We start from the raw sequence: 17,243 nt of genomic DNA, 5'->3' as shown, positions 1-17,243 counted from the left end.
CAGTAGTATCAAGCTTGAACTACAAAAAAAGAAAATGTTATGGAGAATTTACAAGGAGAAGGGCGATCAGGACACCCATGAGCAGTACAAGGCTCAAGCTAGGAAGGTTACCAGCATAGTAAGAAAAGCTAAATCAGATTATGAGAAGACCTTAGCCAAAGAGATCAAGGGTAATCCCAAACAGTTCTTCCGCTATGTGGCAAGTAAGAGGAAGAATGACTTCGGAAGGATAACCTTAGTGGGTGTTGATGGTATTGAGGTGACAAAATCAGATGTAATAGTCGAGTTACTGAGTGATCACTTCTCAAAAGTCTATCACCCAAGTGAGGATATCTCTATACCTATAGCAATACCTAATGTGAGAATTGAAGCTAAAGAATCAGAGGTATTAAATATATTGCGAAACTTAAATGCAAACACTGCGTTAGGCTTAGATGGAATATCAGCTCGGGTGTTGCGTGAATGTGCAAATGAATTGTCAACCCCTCTTACCTGGATATTTAATTTAAGTTTGAACTCTGGTATGGTCCCTAGGGAGTGGAAGTTAGGCAAAGTGGTTCCTTTGCATAAGGGTGGCTCTAAAACTGCAGTATTGAATTACAGACCAATCACCATCTCAGGAGTAGTGGTAAAAGTATTGGAAAAGTTGGTTAAAGACAAAATTCAAGAATGGGTGGATCAGGATATGATACTCTATAGAGACCAACATGGTTTTGTTAAAGGTAGATCCTGCCTTAGCAATCTATTAACTATCCATAATAGAATAACATCAGAGTTGGACAAAGGAACTGGCTACACAGTGGTACTTCTGGATTTTGCTAAGGCTTTTGACAGGATACCCCATAGAACACTGTTACGCAAATTGGAGCAGATGGGAATGGATATTAAATTGGTGATATGGATAGGAGAATGGCTCAGGGAGAGATACCATAAGGTGGTGTATGGAGGAGCCGAGTCCAGAATGAGGCAGGTGACCAGTGGTGTGCCTCAGGGCTCTGTGCTTGGGCCAATGTTGTTTAATTTGTATATAAATGATATAGGAAACGGCTTAAAGGGAGATATTCAGTTGTTTGCTGATGATGCAAAGTTGTGTAGTGCAATAAAAAATCAAGCTGATGTTGAAAGTTTGCAGGAGGATTTAAATAAGCTGGTAAAATGGGCAAAAGAAAATGGATGTCAGTTCAATGTGGAAAAGTGTAAAGTCTTGCATTTTGGGATTAAAAGATTACCAGCTGTGTACTACATCGATGGAAAGGTACTCCAAGAGATTGATGAGGCTAGGGACTTAGGGGTATTGGTAGATAAGGAGATGAAGTTCAGAGGACACATTGCTAAGGTGTCCAAGATTGCACATAGGATTACTTGGTTGTTGAGGAACACACTGACATCCAGAGATAAAGAGGTTATTATTCCCCTTTATAAAGCATTGATACTTCCACATTTGGATTACTGTGCTCAGGTCTGGTCACCTGGATTCCTTGGAGATGAGGAGGCTGTGGAGAGGGTTCAGAGAAGAGCGACCAAGTTGGTGAGTGATATAAAAAATGCTCCCTACATTGACAGATTGAGAGCTTGTGGATTGCAGAGATTGGCTGATAGGCGAAGAAGAGGGGATATGATAGAAACATTCAAATTACTAAAAGGTTTTTATAGGATTGATGCAGGGGAAATGTTTCAGCTGTGTGATAGTGATGGAAGAACAAGAGGTCATCTCTGGAAATTAAAGAAGAGTGTGGTTAACAAAGGTGTCAGAACAAGGTTTTTTGCCTGGAGGGTGGTGAATGAGTGGAATTCATTGCCTGACTTTGTTGTGAGCTCTTCATCTGTAAATGAATTCAAGAAGAGATATGACAGATATTGTTTTGCTAGTTTGGGTCTCCCGCGATGAGTCTACTGACTCCATGGAGATACCCGTAATAATAATAATAATAATAATAATAATAATAATAATAATGCAAAGCACATCTTCTTGCAGACATGTATAATACTATGCATTATTGGAAGGGTCACTACCCAGACCAGTTTCGACCTTTATTGAGGTGATACTAAGGTTGAAGTAATGAAGAAGTCATAGTCAATTTTGTAGGCCAACCTGTGCTTACAGAAAAATCACAATTGTTGTTTGATGTTGTGGGCCCCTTTTCCTGAATCTGTTTGTACAAACATAATGGCGTCTGTCTAATGGCATTTCCATCTAAAGGTATTCCTTTTTGTATGCGATCTTCTATCCACATCACTAGGCTTTCCCTTCAAACTTCAAAATTTAATACATACCTGTATAACTTTATTGCATGAACAAAACTGTAATGAACAATACGTAAAACGTGTAAACATTTCGAAATGTAAACAAGAAATGATTGTTTAGCAAACAGCTTAACTCCTTCCAAGCAGTTTTATATAGGTGGGGCTCCCATAACAGACAACTTAAGTTTGAGGAATCAGCAGAGTACCCCTCTGTTTCCAAGAACCAAGAGCAAGTGAATATAACGGATTATCTGTCGACTTAACTTCCGGGAATCTTAATTACAAAAATTGATTTTTTTTGTTGTTGCCACATTTGTCTACATTCTGTAGCATAGCATAATCTCTGATATTTAAAACATCAAGGAGGGGGGGGGGGTTCCCCCAAAATTCAAGTTTAAGTACATAAGTACCATTCTAGGAAATGATAATTATAATGGAAATACCCTTTTAACAGAACTGAATTCAAACAGAAATTTTAAAAATAAACCCTTTTGATTTAAATCAAAATATATTGTGCAAAAATAGAACTACTTTTGTTTTCTAAACCATGTTATTTTGAAATGGTGTAAAAAAAGGCCATGGAAAAAGACATTACCAGTATTTATCTCTTTAATACTTTTTTAATCTTTTTTTTTTATCGAGTTATTGAGAATTTAAAAAGTAGGAGGTGTATTTAACTCATCACTGATACAGTGAGCAAAAGTTATAACGAGGAAAGTTATGTTTATCCCATGGTGTTCATTTTAACCAAGTTCAACTGTGTTATTCCTTTCTTTTAGAAAGGAGTAACCATGTTAAAAGTTTTTTTAACATGATTGTAAATTCCATAAATTTTTAAAATCAATGCTGATCACCACGTAACTCTAAAATAACATAGCAGACAAATTACGTTTAGAAACTGCCAACATTTTATATCATAACAAAACAATAACAAGCAACATTACTAAACATGAATTAACTGCGATAAATCACTTAAAAAATCCTAACATAGTAATAACCAGAGCCGATAAAGGAAATGCCACTGTTATTTTAAAGTGTACCACTTACTTAGAAAAAATGAATCTGCTAGTCTCTGACAATAACACATACAAATTAGTTAACTACAACCCAAACAACAGAATAAAAAACAAAATAAAGAAACTACTTAAGTCAATTACCAGAATTCGGGCCAAGATACAGTCAATTAGACTGTATCTTGGCCCGAAGATACAGTCAAAAAAACTATTTCCTCACTACGCGTGCTCCCCAAGAATTTACGGGCTACCGAAAATTCACAAAGAAAACATTAAGACCTATAGTTGAAGGAATGGATAGCTCGATGACGTATCACTTAGCCAAAAAATTAGTGGCAACACTCAAGGAGTTAGTAGGTCATTCCCCCTCCTATATCAAAAACACACAACATTTCATAAACACCATCAAAGACATTACATTAGAAAAAGATGATTTATTAGTCAGTTCTGATGTCTTTGCCCGCTTCATGAATGTCCCAATCAATGACACAATCCTTCTCCTACAGAACAAATTCACTCCAGATATCATGGTGCTCTTTGCACATGTATTACGGGTTATTTTGTATGGCAAAACACATTCTACTTACAAAAAGAAGGCAGCCATGGGCTCACCATTATTCCCCCCCTATTGCTAACTTTTACATGGAACATTTTGAGCAACTTGCCTTAGGTTCTTCCCCTTTAAAACTCAAAGTCTGGCTCAGATACATTGACGATGTTTTTTGTGATCTGGACCCATGGCCGCCAGATATTAGACACATTCCTTAGCAACCTAAACAAACAGTACAAACACATACAATTCAGAACTGAAATTGAAAAACACAACATATTTCCATTTCTGGATACACTTGTTACACGTCTTCCCTCTGGCAATCTTTCCTTCACTGTTTACCAGAAACCGACACATATGGGACAATATATATACATAAACTCCTACCACCACACAACACAAAAACTAGGTGTCATCAACTTGCTAAATAACAGGGCACAGACAATCTGTTCCAACGAACAGGCACTAAAAGATGAATTTAAAATTATGTTTAATACTTTCCAAAAAAATGGATACAGCCAAAACACAATTAACAAAATTCTCTACAAAACCTCAATAAAAACAAAGACAAACCAAACTACAGTAAAACTATAACCATTCCCTCCATTAAAGGAATATCAGACAAAATAAACAGAGTACTACAAAAGTACAACCTCAAAGTCACTTTTAAACTCAACTCATCCAAAGATCCACTCCCTCCACTAGCCCACCCTGGAGTATATCAGATTTATTGTACTTGCAACACACCATATATAGAAGAAACAGGACGCACAATTCCTATCAGACAAAAAGAACATAAATGACACATTAAATATAATAATTATGGTGAAGCTGGCCTTTCTGATCATTCCCTGAATTCCTTACACAGAGTTGACGGGAAAAGCACTAGCTGTCTACATTGCACTAAATCATGGTATGAACGGAAATTTAAGGAAGCATGTGAGATTATTATCAACCACCCCAATCTGAACAATAATGATGGTCTAAAAATCCCAAACACATGGAAGGTATATATTCGACCCATGGAACGTTTCTCACTAAGAACAACTATAAACAGGACTGTAAAAAATCCAGTATCTTAAAAGCAAAAATAAGAATGTAATACTAAAAATTGGACATCATTATTTCTGAAACAAAACCATCTCAAAGAATGTTTATTCCTGTCATTGTAAATAGAATTTAGTTTGATGTAAATTTTTTTTTTCACTAGAGGTCATGCCAATAGAATAACATGTGATCAAATCATTGTTTCTTTTGCTTACAGTTAATAACGTAACTCAGCTTGTCTTATATATTGATGTATGCTCCAGATGATGATCTTGATTCGAAATGTCAGGATAATTATTACTATTATTACGGGCAACTCCAGGGAGTCATTAGACTCATCGAGGGAGGCCCCAAATCATATTCATCACAACTATTCGACATTCATACAGTATCTATCATACCTCGCCTTAAACTCATTCACTGTCACAGCAGCCACCACAGACTCAGGGAGCGCATTCCACTCATTCACTACTCTAAAAGTAAAGAACCCAGCTCTAACACCTTTACTAACCACACTTTTGCCCATTTTCCATGGATGTCCCCTAGTCCTCCCACAACCAGCCCTGTTCTCAAAAATATCTTCTGAATTAATTTATAGAAACCCTTCAGTAATTTGAATGTCTCAATCATATCTCCCCTCCTCTGCCTATCAACCAATTTTTGCAACCCACAAATCCTCAACCTGTTCTCATACGGTTCATTCCACAGACCTGCTATCATCTTGGTCACTCGCCTCTGGATCCTCTCCACCTCCTCCCCATCAAGAAGAAACCTAGGTGACCAAATCTGAGCACAGTAGTCGAGATGGGGTCTTATCAAGGCTCGTTACAGAGGAACAATAACCTGTTTGTCTCTGCTTGTCAACGTATTCTTCAGCAACCAAGTGATTTGATGAGCTGATTTGGCCACTTTTGCAATGTGTCCAAATTTCACTTCCTTATCCACCAACACTCCTAAATCTCGTGCCTCATCAATTTCCTGGAGCACGGTTCCACCAATGCAGTAAACTGCCTCCAATCCTTTCACCCCAAAATGCATAACCTTACATTTTGCCACATTAAATTGACATCCATTCTCCCTAGCCCAGACATCCAATCTATCCAAATCATCCTGCAAAATTTTGACGTCATCTGCATTTACTATTGCCCTACCCAACTTCGCATCATCCGCAAACAAATGAACTGTTCCTCTCAGATCCTTTCCTATATCATTTATGAACAAATTATACAGCAGTGGTCCAAGAACAGATCCTTGTGGCACACCACTAGTCACAGGCCGTCTTGTGGACTCTACTCCCGAGTAAACCACTCTCTGATATCTCTCCGTCAACCACCCTCCTATCCATCTCACCAACCCTATGTCCATTCCCATATGCTGCAATTTACTGATTACAATTCCATGTGGTATCCTGTCAAAGGCCTTAGCAAGGTCCAGTAGAATCACTGTAAACCCATTACCCTTATCCAGTTCAGCCGTCACTGTGTTATAATACGTGAGCAAGTTACTGAGGCATGACCTACCCTTCACAAAACCATGCTGTCCCCGATACAGTATCCCATTTTCTTCTATCCAATCTTGTATTTTCCTCTTGACTATTTTCTCTAAGACCTTGATAATGATTCCTGTTATGCTGATTGGCCAGTAATTTTTAACAGCAGTCTTGGAACCACCTTTATGCAGTGGAACTATTTTCCTCTCTTTCCACCCCCTTGGGACTGATCCAGTCCTGAGGCTCAAATTAAACAAAATGGTCAAGGTCACTGACAATTCTTTGGCCGCTTCACGCACGACACGAGCTGGTATACCATCCAATACCAAGATGTATTGACATTGAGGTTCTGTAATAGATTAGTTACCTCTACTTCATTCATCACAATTCCAGTATAAGCTGTTGGTTCTTCCATTTCTGCAAAGTCACCACCTGGATGATATACTCTTGCAAAGTGCTCGCTCAGTAATTCCACAACATCGACTGATTCGGTTACCTCCCTACCCTCAGCATTTTTTAAGATCATTCTACCACGAGCATTTTTCCTTTTACTTGCAACATATTGAAAAAACTGTTTGGGATTCTCTTTAGCCTGCATGGCCAATTTCCTTTCGTAATCTGCTTTTGCTTTTCTTACCACCCTTGTTACCATCCTGGCCTGAGCTTTATACTGTTCCTGCACCTGATGGTCACCCTTCTCCTTAAATTCCTTCCACAATTGTTTCTTTTTTTGCAGCTCAAGCTTAATAGTGTTATTCATCCATTTAAATTGATTTATTATTCGGACTCTTGGTATACAGTCAACCATTGCCTCCTGCAAACAGTTCTTAACCACCTACCATGCACTATCAACATCCAGCCCCTGCAGTTTTACATGCCATGGCATTGAGCCAAGAACACACCTAAGCTTGTCATACTTACCAGCCCGGTAATTCCACATGTACCCTGTCTTAATTGTAAATTCGACTCCTTTAGCCACCTCCCAAGTCATGACCTTATGGTCACTCTCACCAATTGGTGGCAACATGGTCATGTTCGTTACAGCTACATTCTCAGTTGCAATTACTAGGTCCAGCACTCTCTGCCCCCTGGTATTTTCCAATACATGTTGCCGTAGATAGTTATCCCTTAATAACTGCATAAAATCCAATTCCTTCCTCCCATGTGCCCTCTCCTCTTTCCAGTCAATGTTACCATAATTGAAATCACCCATAATAATTACCCTCCTTCCACTCATTTCTTGTATTGGCTTGTGCATACTATCCCCACCATCCACTCCATCACCCGGTCTATAGCAGCACCCAATTGTATATTTTATTCTGCTAGACTCTATCTCACACCAAACAGCCTCATATGTGCTTTTTTCCCCATCCTGCAATTCAACTTCTATACTCCTTGGCTGAAGCTCATCAGCTATCATCAAAACACTTCCCCCCCCCCCTTTTTATTCATCCTGTCACTCCTGAACACGCTATACCCATCGCATTCAATCCCACTAGCTTTATCATCTTCTGTCAGCCATGTTTCACTAATACCGACAACCTGTGGCCTGGAAGTGCCAACCATGGCCAAAAACTCTTCCTTCTTGTTCCTAATACTCCTGGCATTAGTGTACATGAATCGCAGAAGCCCATTAATAAAAAAGTTTTTTTAACACGGTTGTAAATTCCATATATTTTTAAAATGAATTCAACTGGTTATTATTATTATTACATTAGATTATTAAATATATTTTTAATATGAGGTATATTATTGAAATACAGGAAACCATACATACCCCAAGTCGTAAATTAGCCCTTGTGTCATATATTACTGTAAAACCATAAGACAGTGATTTAAATACCACTTGTTGTCCTATCACTTCTATAGTAAGCATTCCTGCCCTTTTATTCAGCAGAGTCAATTGACTTGCTGAATAATTATGACCATCGAAAGAAACGTCCAAATCTGATCCAAGAGTTATTGAATGATCATCTTGTTTAATATTCACCCACTGCCTACACCTTAAACTTTTGGGCGGAGAACATTCTTTATGAACTAAAAAGAAAAAAATGTTTAGAAAATTAATTTATATATGCACAATTCATGTACAACAACCTTATAAAATTAATTGGAATGACCATATAACAAATGAAAAAAAAAATCTGATTGTGAACGATCAAAGATAATTAGATGTTTAGTGAGATATTCCTGTATTGTGGCACTGTTCATTATCATAATGCTTGAAACTAGATATAGAACTTTTTGCACCATAGGAAGTACAGTAACCCCCCGAGTTACGTAAGTAATGTGTTCTGTAAACCTTTATGTAACTTGAATTTTATGTAAGTCGAATTTGTAAATTGCTTATGTGTAACTTCGTAAGAAACTGCAATATTTATTATTAGTATATGCATGCATATACAGATATGTATATTATTTACACAGTATTATTTTATAATGAAACATCATGCAGCAGTATTTACTCGGATATAAACTATAAAAGTATGAAAAATGCGAACTTTATCATTCAATATTGTATTCACTGTCGAAGTAGGTCGATTTATATCCCGAGTTATTGTTGATATAATTTTTCCGGTTTCATACATAAGAATTATTTTCAACTTTTCTACTAAAGTAATTGCAGACCTTTGATTTTTAGATGAGACCGGAACAGGCCACATGGCCTAAATTCCATTTTAGGAAGAAGATTACCAGCACATTTGGTTTTGCATTTCAATTCCATTTTAAGGGTAAATAAATAACGAATACTAATGGTGATAAACAAGTGACTAAACTAACCGCGTGAGGTATGGACTACTGATGGTTTGGGGAAAGGAGGAATTGTTTATGGAGTCCTTATATCTAATTGATAGGTTTCAGTTTGAATGTTACGGCTTTTGCGCACTTGCCCTCTGCTGCTCTCGCTGTTTACCGGTAACCTGTCACTGCCTGTTACTATTCGTTACATTTGCTCTGAATGCCAAGTCTAGTTAACAGTATGTCGTAGCATACTGCAATGGATGTCAAAGATGCACACATGTTCATACGTGCTAGTACATTTTCGAGATTTATTACGTAACTGCGAATTTACGTAAGTCGGGGGATACTGTACTGTGATTCCTTTGTAAGTTTCAGTTTTTTTTTTTTTTTTTTTTTTTTTAAGACATTGGTATTTTATAAGGTTTTCTCTCAATTGTGATGGAATGTCTGATGATGCTAGAGCTGTAATGGAGATATTCAGTATTTTTTTCTTCCAAAATTCTCTTCCTCCATGTTTAATGGCATATGCTGCTATACTGTCCAATCCAGGTGCTTTCTCATTCTTATAGGATTTTAGGACAGCTTAAAATTCTTATATTGTAAAATTCCCATTACACATAATGGGAAGTTCCTTTTGGGTTACTAACTCTGGTAAAGAATCTGTTGTCTGTAGTGAAGTTCAAAGCTGAATTATCCAACAAGTTTTAAAAGTAGTTCTTTCATTATAAAAGTTTTTCATGTTTACTTTCCAGCATTTTGCCATTTTTTACATATTCTTCTGGATTTCCTTTCTTTGGTGCATAAAGAATTAGTTACCAGGGCAACGTTTCTCTGGTTATACACATATTCTGATATTTTTCTGATTTCTGATGCACCAAAGAAAGTCCTTTGAAAACATATATGCGTAATTGATTGAGTAAGAGTGGCTGTAAACGTTGTACACTACCAGTATTATTAGTGTGGGGGATTTTTCTTGCCTAAATAGAATTATGAAATCGTTATTATTAGACCTAGTAACCTGCAGAGAGAAAAAAAAAATGGCGGCGGCATTGTCATTCCATGATTTTAATTTAGATTTCAGTCGTTTCGTTATGTGTGAGGTCTGTTATATATATTCCTTCGATTACATAAATGATTTGTGGATGTTTAGAGCGAAAGGAAGAAGGGTGTGTGCGAAGTATGACCTGAACGAGGAGCTAATGAATGCAAATAAGAAATTGATGACAGAAAGTGTTAGTACCGATTGTGTCGCAAGTGCACGTTTGAAAGAGTGGCGAAAAAATGTTAAAAAATCAGGAAAAAAGAAAAAGGGCGATTTGAAAACTGTAACGGATGTTAAAAAGGACGAAAGTGAGGCGGAAAGAAACGAAATTGAGGGAACGAATGAAAGTAGAAATGGCATGATGCAGAAATCGCAAGTGAAAAAAATCAAAAGAATAAATTATAGCGAAAAATGAATGACTGATGGAGAAAGTTGGACGCTTGTTGGATCGAAAGTAATGAAACAAAAAAGGATGAATGACAGTAAAAGTGAGAAGAATGATAGCGAAAGTTGGACGCATGTTAGTCCGAAGGTACCGAAACAAAGAAAGATAAATGAGAGTGAAAGTGAGAAGAATGATAGTGAAAGTTGGACGTATGTTGGACCGAAAGTATGGAAACAAAGAAAGATGAATGAGAGGAAAAGTGAGAAGAGGGGGTCGAGAGTTAGAAAGTTAGAAAGATTTAATGATAGAGAGAATGTGTCACGAGATTCAGAAGGTGAATTGGATTGGATGAGGCAAGAAATGAAATGGATGCGGAATGAAATTAAGAGAATTCAGATCAAAACTATTAAAATAAATCATGATGGCATGAAAAAGTTAATGAAAGATGAGCGAGTGGCGTTTTATGGCAACTCCATTATTAAAGGTATACTAGAGGATAAAATGCACAAGGTATGTTTTCCAGGCGGTAAAATGAGTAGAGTGATTGAGGCATTGGATATGAGGTGGGAGCGAACAAAAGAGTTAATTGTATTAATTGGTACAAATGATTTGAGAGAGAACAAAAAGCATGTCAAAATGAATGTCAGGAGACTGCTTGGAAAGATAAAAGAGAATAGTGTGACAAGAAGGGTAGTCAGTGTGTTGCCTAAGTATGATTGTGGTGAAATGAAGCGGAGAGCAAGGATTATGAATGATATTCTGGCTGAAATGTGTGAGGAGATGGGAGTACAGTTTGTTAATGTGTCGAATGAGTTTGAGGGATGAAGTGAGCTGTATGGGAGCGATGGACTGCATTCGAGTGGTTATGGTGTGAGTCGCATGGAGAGACTGCTGCTGGAAGGAAAGAGAAGTGAATAGAGAATGAATCAGATTGAGAGGGGAGTGATGTGAAAGAGCAGGAGAGTAAGACAGGAGAGATTGAAGAAATGGAAATGAAAGGGGAAGTGAGTGGTATGAGTATAGAAAAAGAGAATGGGTGTGCAAGAGGAACAGGGAAACGGGGAGGTTCAGGGTGGACAGGGGTACATAGCATGAGAAAGGTGGATGCTCCAAGAGGAGGTGAGAGCATGTGTAGGCAGGAAAGAAATGGAATGACCAGGGATCAAGAGGAAACAGATGGAATTGCAAAGGGTTCTAAAATGAAGAAGCAGAAAGGGAAATGGCCCCAGTCCAGCATGGAGAGATCACATCGAGTGAGTGGTATCAGTGGAAATAGCTGTAGATCCAGAAATGAGCTGTTGTGTTTGTATACCCAATGCTAGATGTATAAGAAACAAGGTGGATGAAATGGTTGCATTTCACCCAAAGATTGTCGGAATAAGTGAGACATGGTTAGATGAGGAAGAGATCCTGACAGGAATAGAGATGGAAAGGTATGATGTGTTTCGTGAGGATAGAAGGGGTAAAAAGGGAGGGGGGGTGCTATTGATGATAGAGAAAGAGTTATGTCCATACAAGGTAGAAATAGTGCCAATGGTTTTGAGGCAGTATGGTGTGAGATAGAGGTGAATAGTATCAAATACTTGGTGCGATGTTGTTATAGACCTGGTAACGTGGATGGTGGCGATAGTGAAATGTATGGTCAAATAAGCCAAGCAAATAAGAAAAGGGTGATCATTATGGGTGATTTTAATTATGGCAATATAGAATGGAATGAAAAGATAGCAACTGGAAGTAAAGAAAATGAGTTTCTTGAGTTTTTGAGGGATAACTACCTCAGACAGTATGTAACAGAGGGAACACGAGGATTAAGGCTGATACTATCAGTGCCACCAATTCATCTCCTTTATTTCAGATACTCCTGGCATTAGTATAGAGCATAAAAATGTTACTGCTTCTATACTTATCAATGTCCTCTCTTGACTCCACTGGACTCAGTGTTACCTGATGTCTCCCCCTTCCCACAAGCATCCATTCCCACAAGAGGCCCCCCCTGCTACCATTCACCATGGGAATTCTAGTTTCCCTGCATTGACACACTGACTTGTTCAGAAAACAGCAATCTCTCCAGATGCCTTGGTCCTTCCTCATTCAAATACAAGTGGTCTCTCACATACAGTTCCCTTCTGTCCTCAAACACCTTCAAAGCATCCACATATTCCAATCCTCTCTTTTGACACATTCTGGCTATTATGCTATTCAGTATTACTGCTCTTCTGCTTAGCTCATCCCTATTATACATAGGCAACACTCACACAATCTTTCCTCTCTACGTTGTCTTTTGTACAACCTTAAGCAAGAATCTCAGATCTCTCGCTGCCTGATTTACATTGCTCACAAGTCATTCATACCCATCATCAAAATCATTTCATCCATCCTTTCGCCCCTCTTAATTGCCATAGCCACATTTTCTATTGTCCCTTCAGGCAAACATACCTCTGGCATCCTATCTTGCACACCAGAGATCATCAAAAACTTTTAACCCTTAAGTTAAAAGCCTAATGCTCTACCAATTGAGCCATCCGGGCCTAAGGAAAGGGGGCATTATCTGATTGTGCTATGAAACTGTCGTTATTTGTTATTGTTACTGTTCTCAAACTGGAGGAGAGCAGCACACGCTTCATTAGGTGAACTGAAAGTGAAAAAATCAGATATGCATCAGATGTTGGTTGGGGTAGATGTTAATAAAGCTGTGGGAAAGGATGATATATCACCTTAAGGAAGGAATATGCACCATAGTTGGGTATGTGCTTGACCAGGTTATTTAATGAAAGTCGTACAGTGGATAGAAGGCAAAATAGTAGTCTGTATAACTGAGGATGTGGTCAAGGTGTTGGAGAGATTGGTAAGGAATAGAATACAGGATTGGATTGATGGACATAGCATTTTTTATGATGGTCAGCATGAATTTATAATGTGGAGGTCCTGTTTTAGTAAATTACTTGCATTTTATGATAAGGTGACGAATGTGTTAGATAAGGGAAAATTATATACAGTGATATTCTTTGACTTTGCAAAAGCATTTGATAGTATATTGGTTAGATAGATCAGAGACTGGCTCTCTGAACAAGGAGGGCATGTATGATGGGGCAGTGTCTCAAAAAAATGAGGGTGACCAGTGGCTTGCCACAAGATTCTGTTCTTGGAGCCCTGCTGTTTAACCTGTGTGTATGTGTGTAAATGATATATCATATTGTCTGATTGCGGATCTTCAGTTGTTTGCTAATGATGCAAAGTTAGGAAGAATTATAAGTAGCACTGCTGATGTTAAATCCCTACAGGAAGATTTGAATAGACTTTTCACTTGGACAAAACAGTGAGATTGTAATTTTAATATCAATAAATGCAAAGTGTTGCATTTTGGAGTGCAGAAATACAAGGCTGTGTACTATATAGATGGCACCATACTGCAGGAAGTGGATGAGATAAGAGCAGTGGTTCTTAACTAGTGTTCTCCAGAACCCTTGTGTTCTGCTGGAGAGTGTGTCACATGATACAGTCTGAGTGCAACTGGCTACTCTGATGTCTATTTCTTTGGAAAAACCGCATGTCAAAAAATAATACAGTATATATTAATTATATGAAGAGCCAAAGGCTTCAATTCAGTGTTGCACTCCCTAAAGGGTCAGTTGTAACACTATCCAGGTATTTGCTTATGATTGGACTCGCCGAACTTTATATATATTTACTATATTCGGCATGAAACTCTTTGAATTTCTTATTCGGCTATGAAACAATATGGGATGTAACATCTCTTAACTTAAATAAGTTTAGGTCGCCGAATTGAAGCCTTTGGCTCTTCATATAATTAATAATTTATTAGGACACCTTCTTCGCAATTCTCATAGTAGGGTATACGTAAGTTCTGTTTACTACAAACTTGGTATTTCTAGGTCTACCTACTCACTGATGAGACCTCAATAAAGGTTGAAACTGGTCTAGGTAGTGACCTTCTCTCACTCATAATGTAGAACAGAAATACAGCTCCTAGGAGCTGGGTTTCACATTATGGGTAAATATCAAGAATAGCAATTGGAGCTTGCTCCACCCTCACCATGAGTTGCCTCAGTGTTGCACTTCCTAAAGGGTCAGTTGCAACACTATCCAGGTATTTACTTATGCTTGGACTCGCCGAACTTTATATATATTTACTATATTCGGCATGAAACTCTTCGAGTTTCTTATTCGGCTATGAAACAATATGGGATGTAATATCCCTTAACTTAAAACAGTAGATATGTTTCCTTCCCTCCATAAAAAAACGTCGAGGGAATTGTTTCCGCTATAACAGAACATTTAACAATATTGGAAGAAAAGATTTTAAGTTACTTTCCTTCCTTAAATACACACAATTATGATTGGATACGAAATCCATTTTGCACAGTTAAAGTATCGAGTTGTGAATTTTCGTTACAAGAAGAAGAACAATTAGTTAACTTGTCAACGGATCGTACTCTAAAAATGAAATTCTCTGAAATAACTCTTGAGAAATTTTGGATTTTTGTCCAAGCCGAATACCTAGTTCTCTCCACGAGGGCACTGAAAATTTTATAACAATTGTCAACATCATATTAGTGTGAGCTTGCTTCTCGCAATAAATAAAAGGCAAATCCATGCATATTTTTATTGTTAGTTTTATGACCCTAATGCTTTTGGTGTTCCCCAATTTTTTCTTATAATCAAAAGTGTTTCATGCCTTCAAAAAGGTTAAGTACCACTGGATTAGAGATTTGGGAGTGATGGTTGATAGTAAACTGAAGTTTAGAGGGCATATTGCTAGGGTTGCAAAGGTTGCAAATCGTAGTGCTGCTATGATAAGTAAGTGGTGGTGCCACTGTATAAGGCACTGGCGTCAGACCACACTTAGACTATTGTGCTCAGATCTAATCACCTTTTCAATGTGGAGATATTGGATAGGGTCCAGAGACGAGTGACTAAGACAATATCAGGAGTTTGGAATGTTGGCTATGGAGAGAGGTTGAAGAAATGTGGATTACAGAGTTTGGTGGAAAGAAGGAAAAGAAGTGATATGATAGAAACATTTAAGTTAGTAAGAGGATTTTATCAGATTAATCCAGAGAGGATTACAAAATGAGTAGAAGGTGAGAGGGGAAAGAACCAGAGGTCATTGCTGGAAGTTAAAAAGTGCGATGAAGAGGTGTAGATTTTCTACATGCAGAATTGTTAGTGAATGAAACACATTACTGGAATGTGTTGTTAATGGAAGGAGTGTTAAGGATTTTAAAATTCTATATGATAAATATTTTGTCAGTTGAATGAACCTCCCATGATGAGTCTGCCGACTCCATGGAGGGTGTAATAATAACAATACCATTGAACTGACAGCTCCACCTACCTGGCAATTTATGCAATCAATTTAAGGACTCCTGCAAGGATTCTTCATTGCTCTTCCCAATTTTGAATCATCTGCAAACAGCTGTATGCCACTAATTAAACCCACTCCAATATCATTAAGATACAAATTGAACAACAATGGTCCTAAAACTAACCTCTGTGGCACACCAGTAGTGACCTTCCTCTTACCAGATTCTGCACTCACATATGCAACTTACGGATACCTATTCTACAATCAGTCAGTCAGTGATCCTACTCAGAAGTCTATTATGCAATCCCATCTGTTTCAATTTATTTAAGAGCTTGTTGTGTGGGAACCTATCAAAAGCTTTAGCAAAATCTAAGTACGCCACTGTGTATGTATCTCCCCTGTTCAAGTTATTTGTTCCCTTGTTATAGTATATATGTAAATTAGTAAAACTTGATCTCCCCTTAACAAACCCATCGATACAAAATTAATAACGGAAAAAACTCACGTACAAAGATTATTTAATAGTATAATTTTCGCCTCTGTGTCACAGGTATCTTCAGTACATATTAAGCTCAAATTAAACAATAACTGACAATTCCAAAAAGCACCACCTAAGTAGCTGGTGTAAGATAACTATAAAGGTCAATAAATTTCCTAAAAAAAATATATAAAAAAATCAGTACAATAAAAAGTAAGGAAAGATTAGCTGATTTGTAAAGTACTATCTCCCATAAAGGGGATAGACGTAAGTCGTCAGATCTGTTTAAGTAAGGAGAATGAAGTAGAGTTTCACGTTTCTTTATAAAGGCGTTCGATGAGGAACTGACTTTTGTGAAGAACTCGTCTTTCTCCAATGAACTCTATGTCTAGTGAAGATGGCATGTTCTGCAAGTCCAGACTTTTCAGGTTTAAAGTATTCAATACAAGATTGGTGTTCTTCTAGCCGAAGAAGAACCCATGCTGATAGTCACAAAGAATACCGCTGTTTTTTAACACAATTCTGCATCTTACTTCTCGCCAGTCTCTCTCTCTAGTATCTCCACCACAACTGCAGATATACAGATTGGCCTATAATTTGAAGCCACAGCCTTATCAAAACCTTTATGCAGTGGTACAATTTTACCTTCTTTCCCCTCTGTTGGAACCTGTACTGTTGTAAGATTCTTATTAAACAAGCATGAGAATGCTACTGCAAATTCCCTGGAACATTCCCTTAAGACATGTGTTGATATGTCATCAAATCCTATTACCTTATTGACATCAAAGTTATCGCAAATAACTCCTGCTCACTCACAATTAAGCCAACCTCTCCTATGTCCTCTAAACTTAAGTTCCTCATGATTACACCCTGATCAGGATATATCACCCTTATAAATTGATCACTGAACACCTCGACAATGGCTTC

The 17,243-nt window shown here is 37.7% G+C and overlaps 1 protein-coding gene across 4 annotated transcripts in view; it reads right to left on the bottom strand.

The window, feature by feature from the left end:
• Positions 1–17,243, bottom strand: part of LOC150109786 (uncharacterized) — a 1,408,745-nt gene that overhangs the window by 475,868 nt on the left and 915,634 nt on the right. For all 4 annotated transcript variants that reach the window (XM_090396626.1, XM_090396635.1, XM_090396653.1 and 1 more), the window contains one exon: positions 8,121–8,380. In XM_090396626.1, coding sequence (XP_090252752.1) covers positions 8,121–8,380 — 260 coding nt within the window. The remainder of the gene's footprint in view (positions 1–8,120; positions 8,381–17,243) is intronic.

The sequence above is a fragment of the Typopeltis vanoorti genome, chromosome 1 (genome assembly GCF_054136105.1).
Source record: "Typopeltis vanoorti isolate ZY-2024b chromosome 1, IOZ_Tvanoo_1.0, whole genome shotgun sequence".
NCBI classification, from domain to species: Eukaryota; Metazoa; Arthropoda; class Arachnida; order Uropygi; family Thelyphonidae; genus Typopeltis; species Typopeltis vanoorti.
This window is presented reverse-complemented; position numbering and strand designations above follow the sequence as displayed.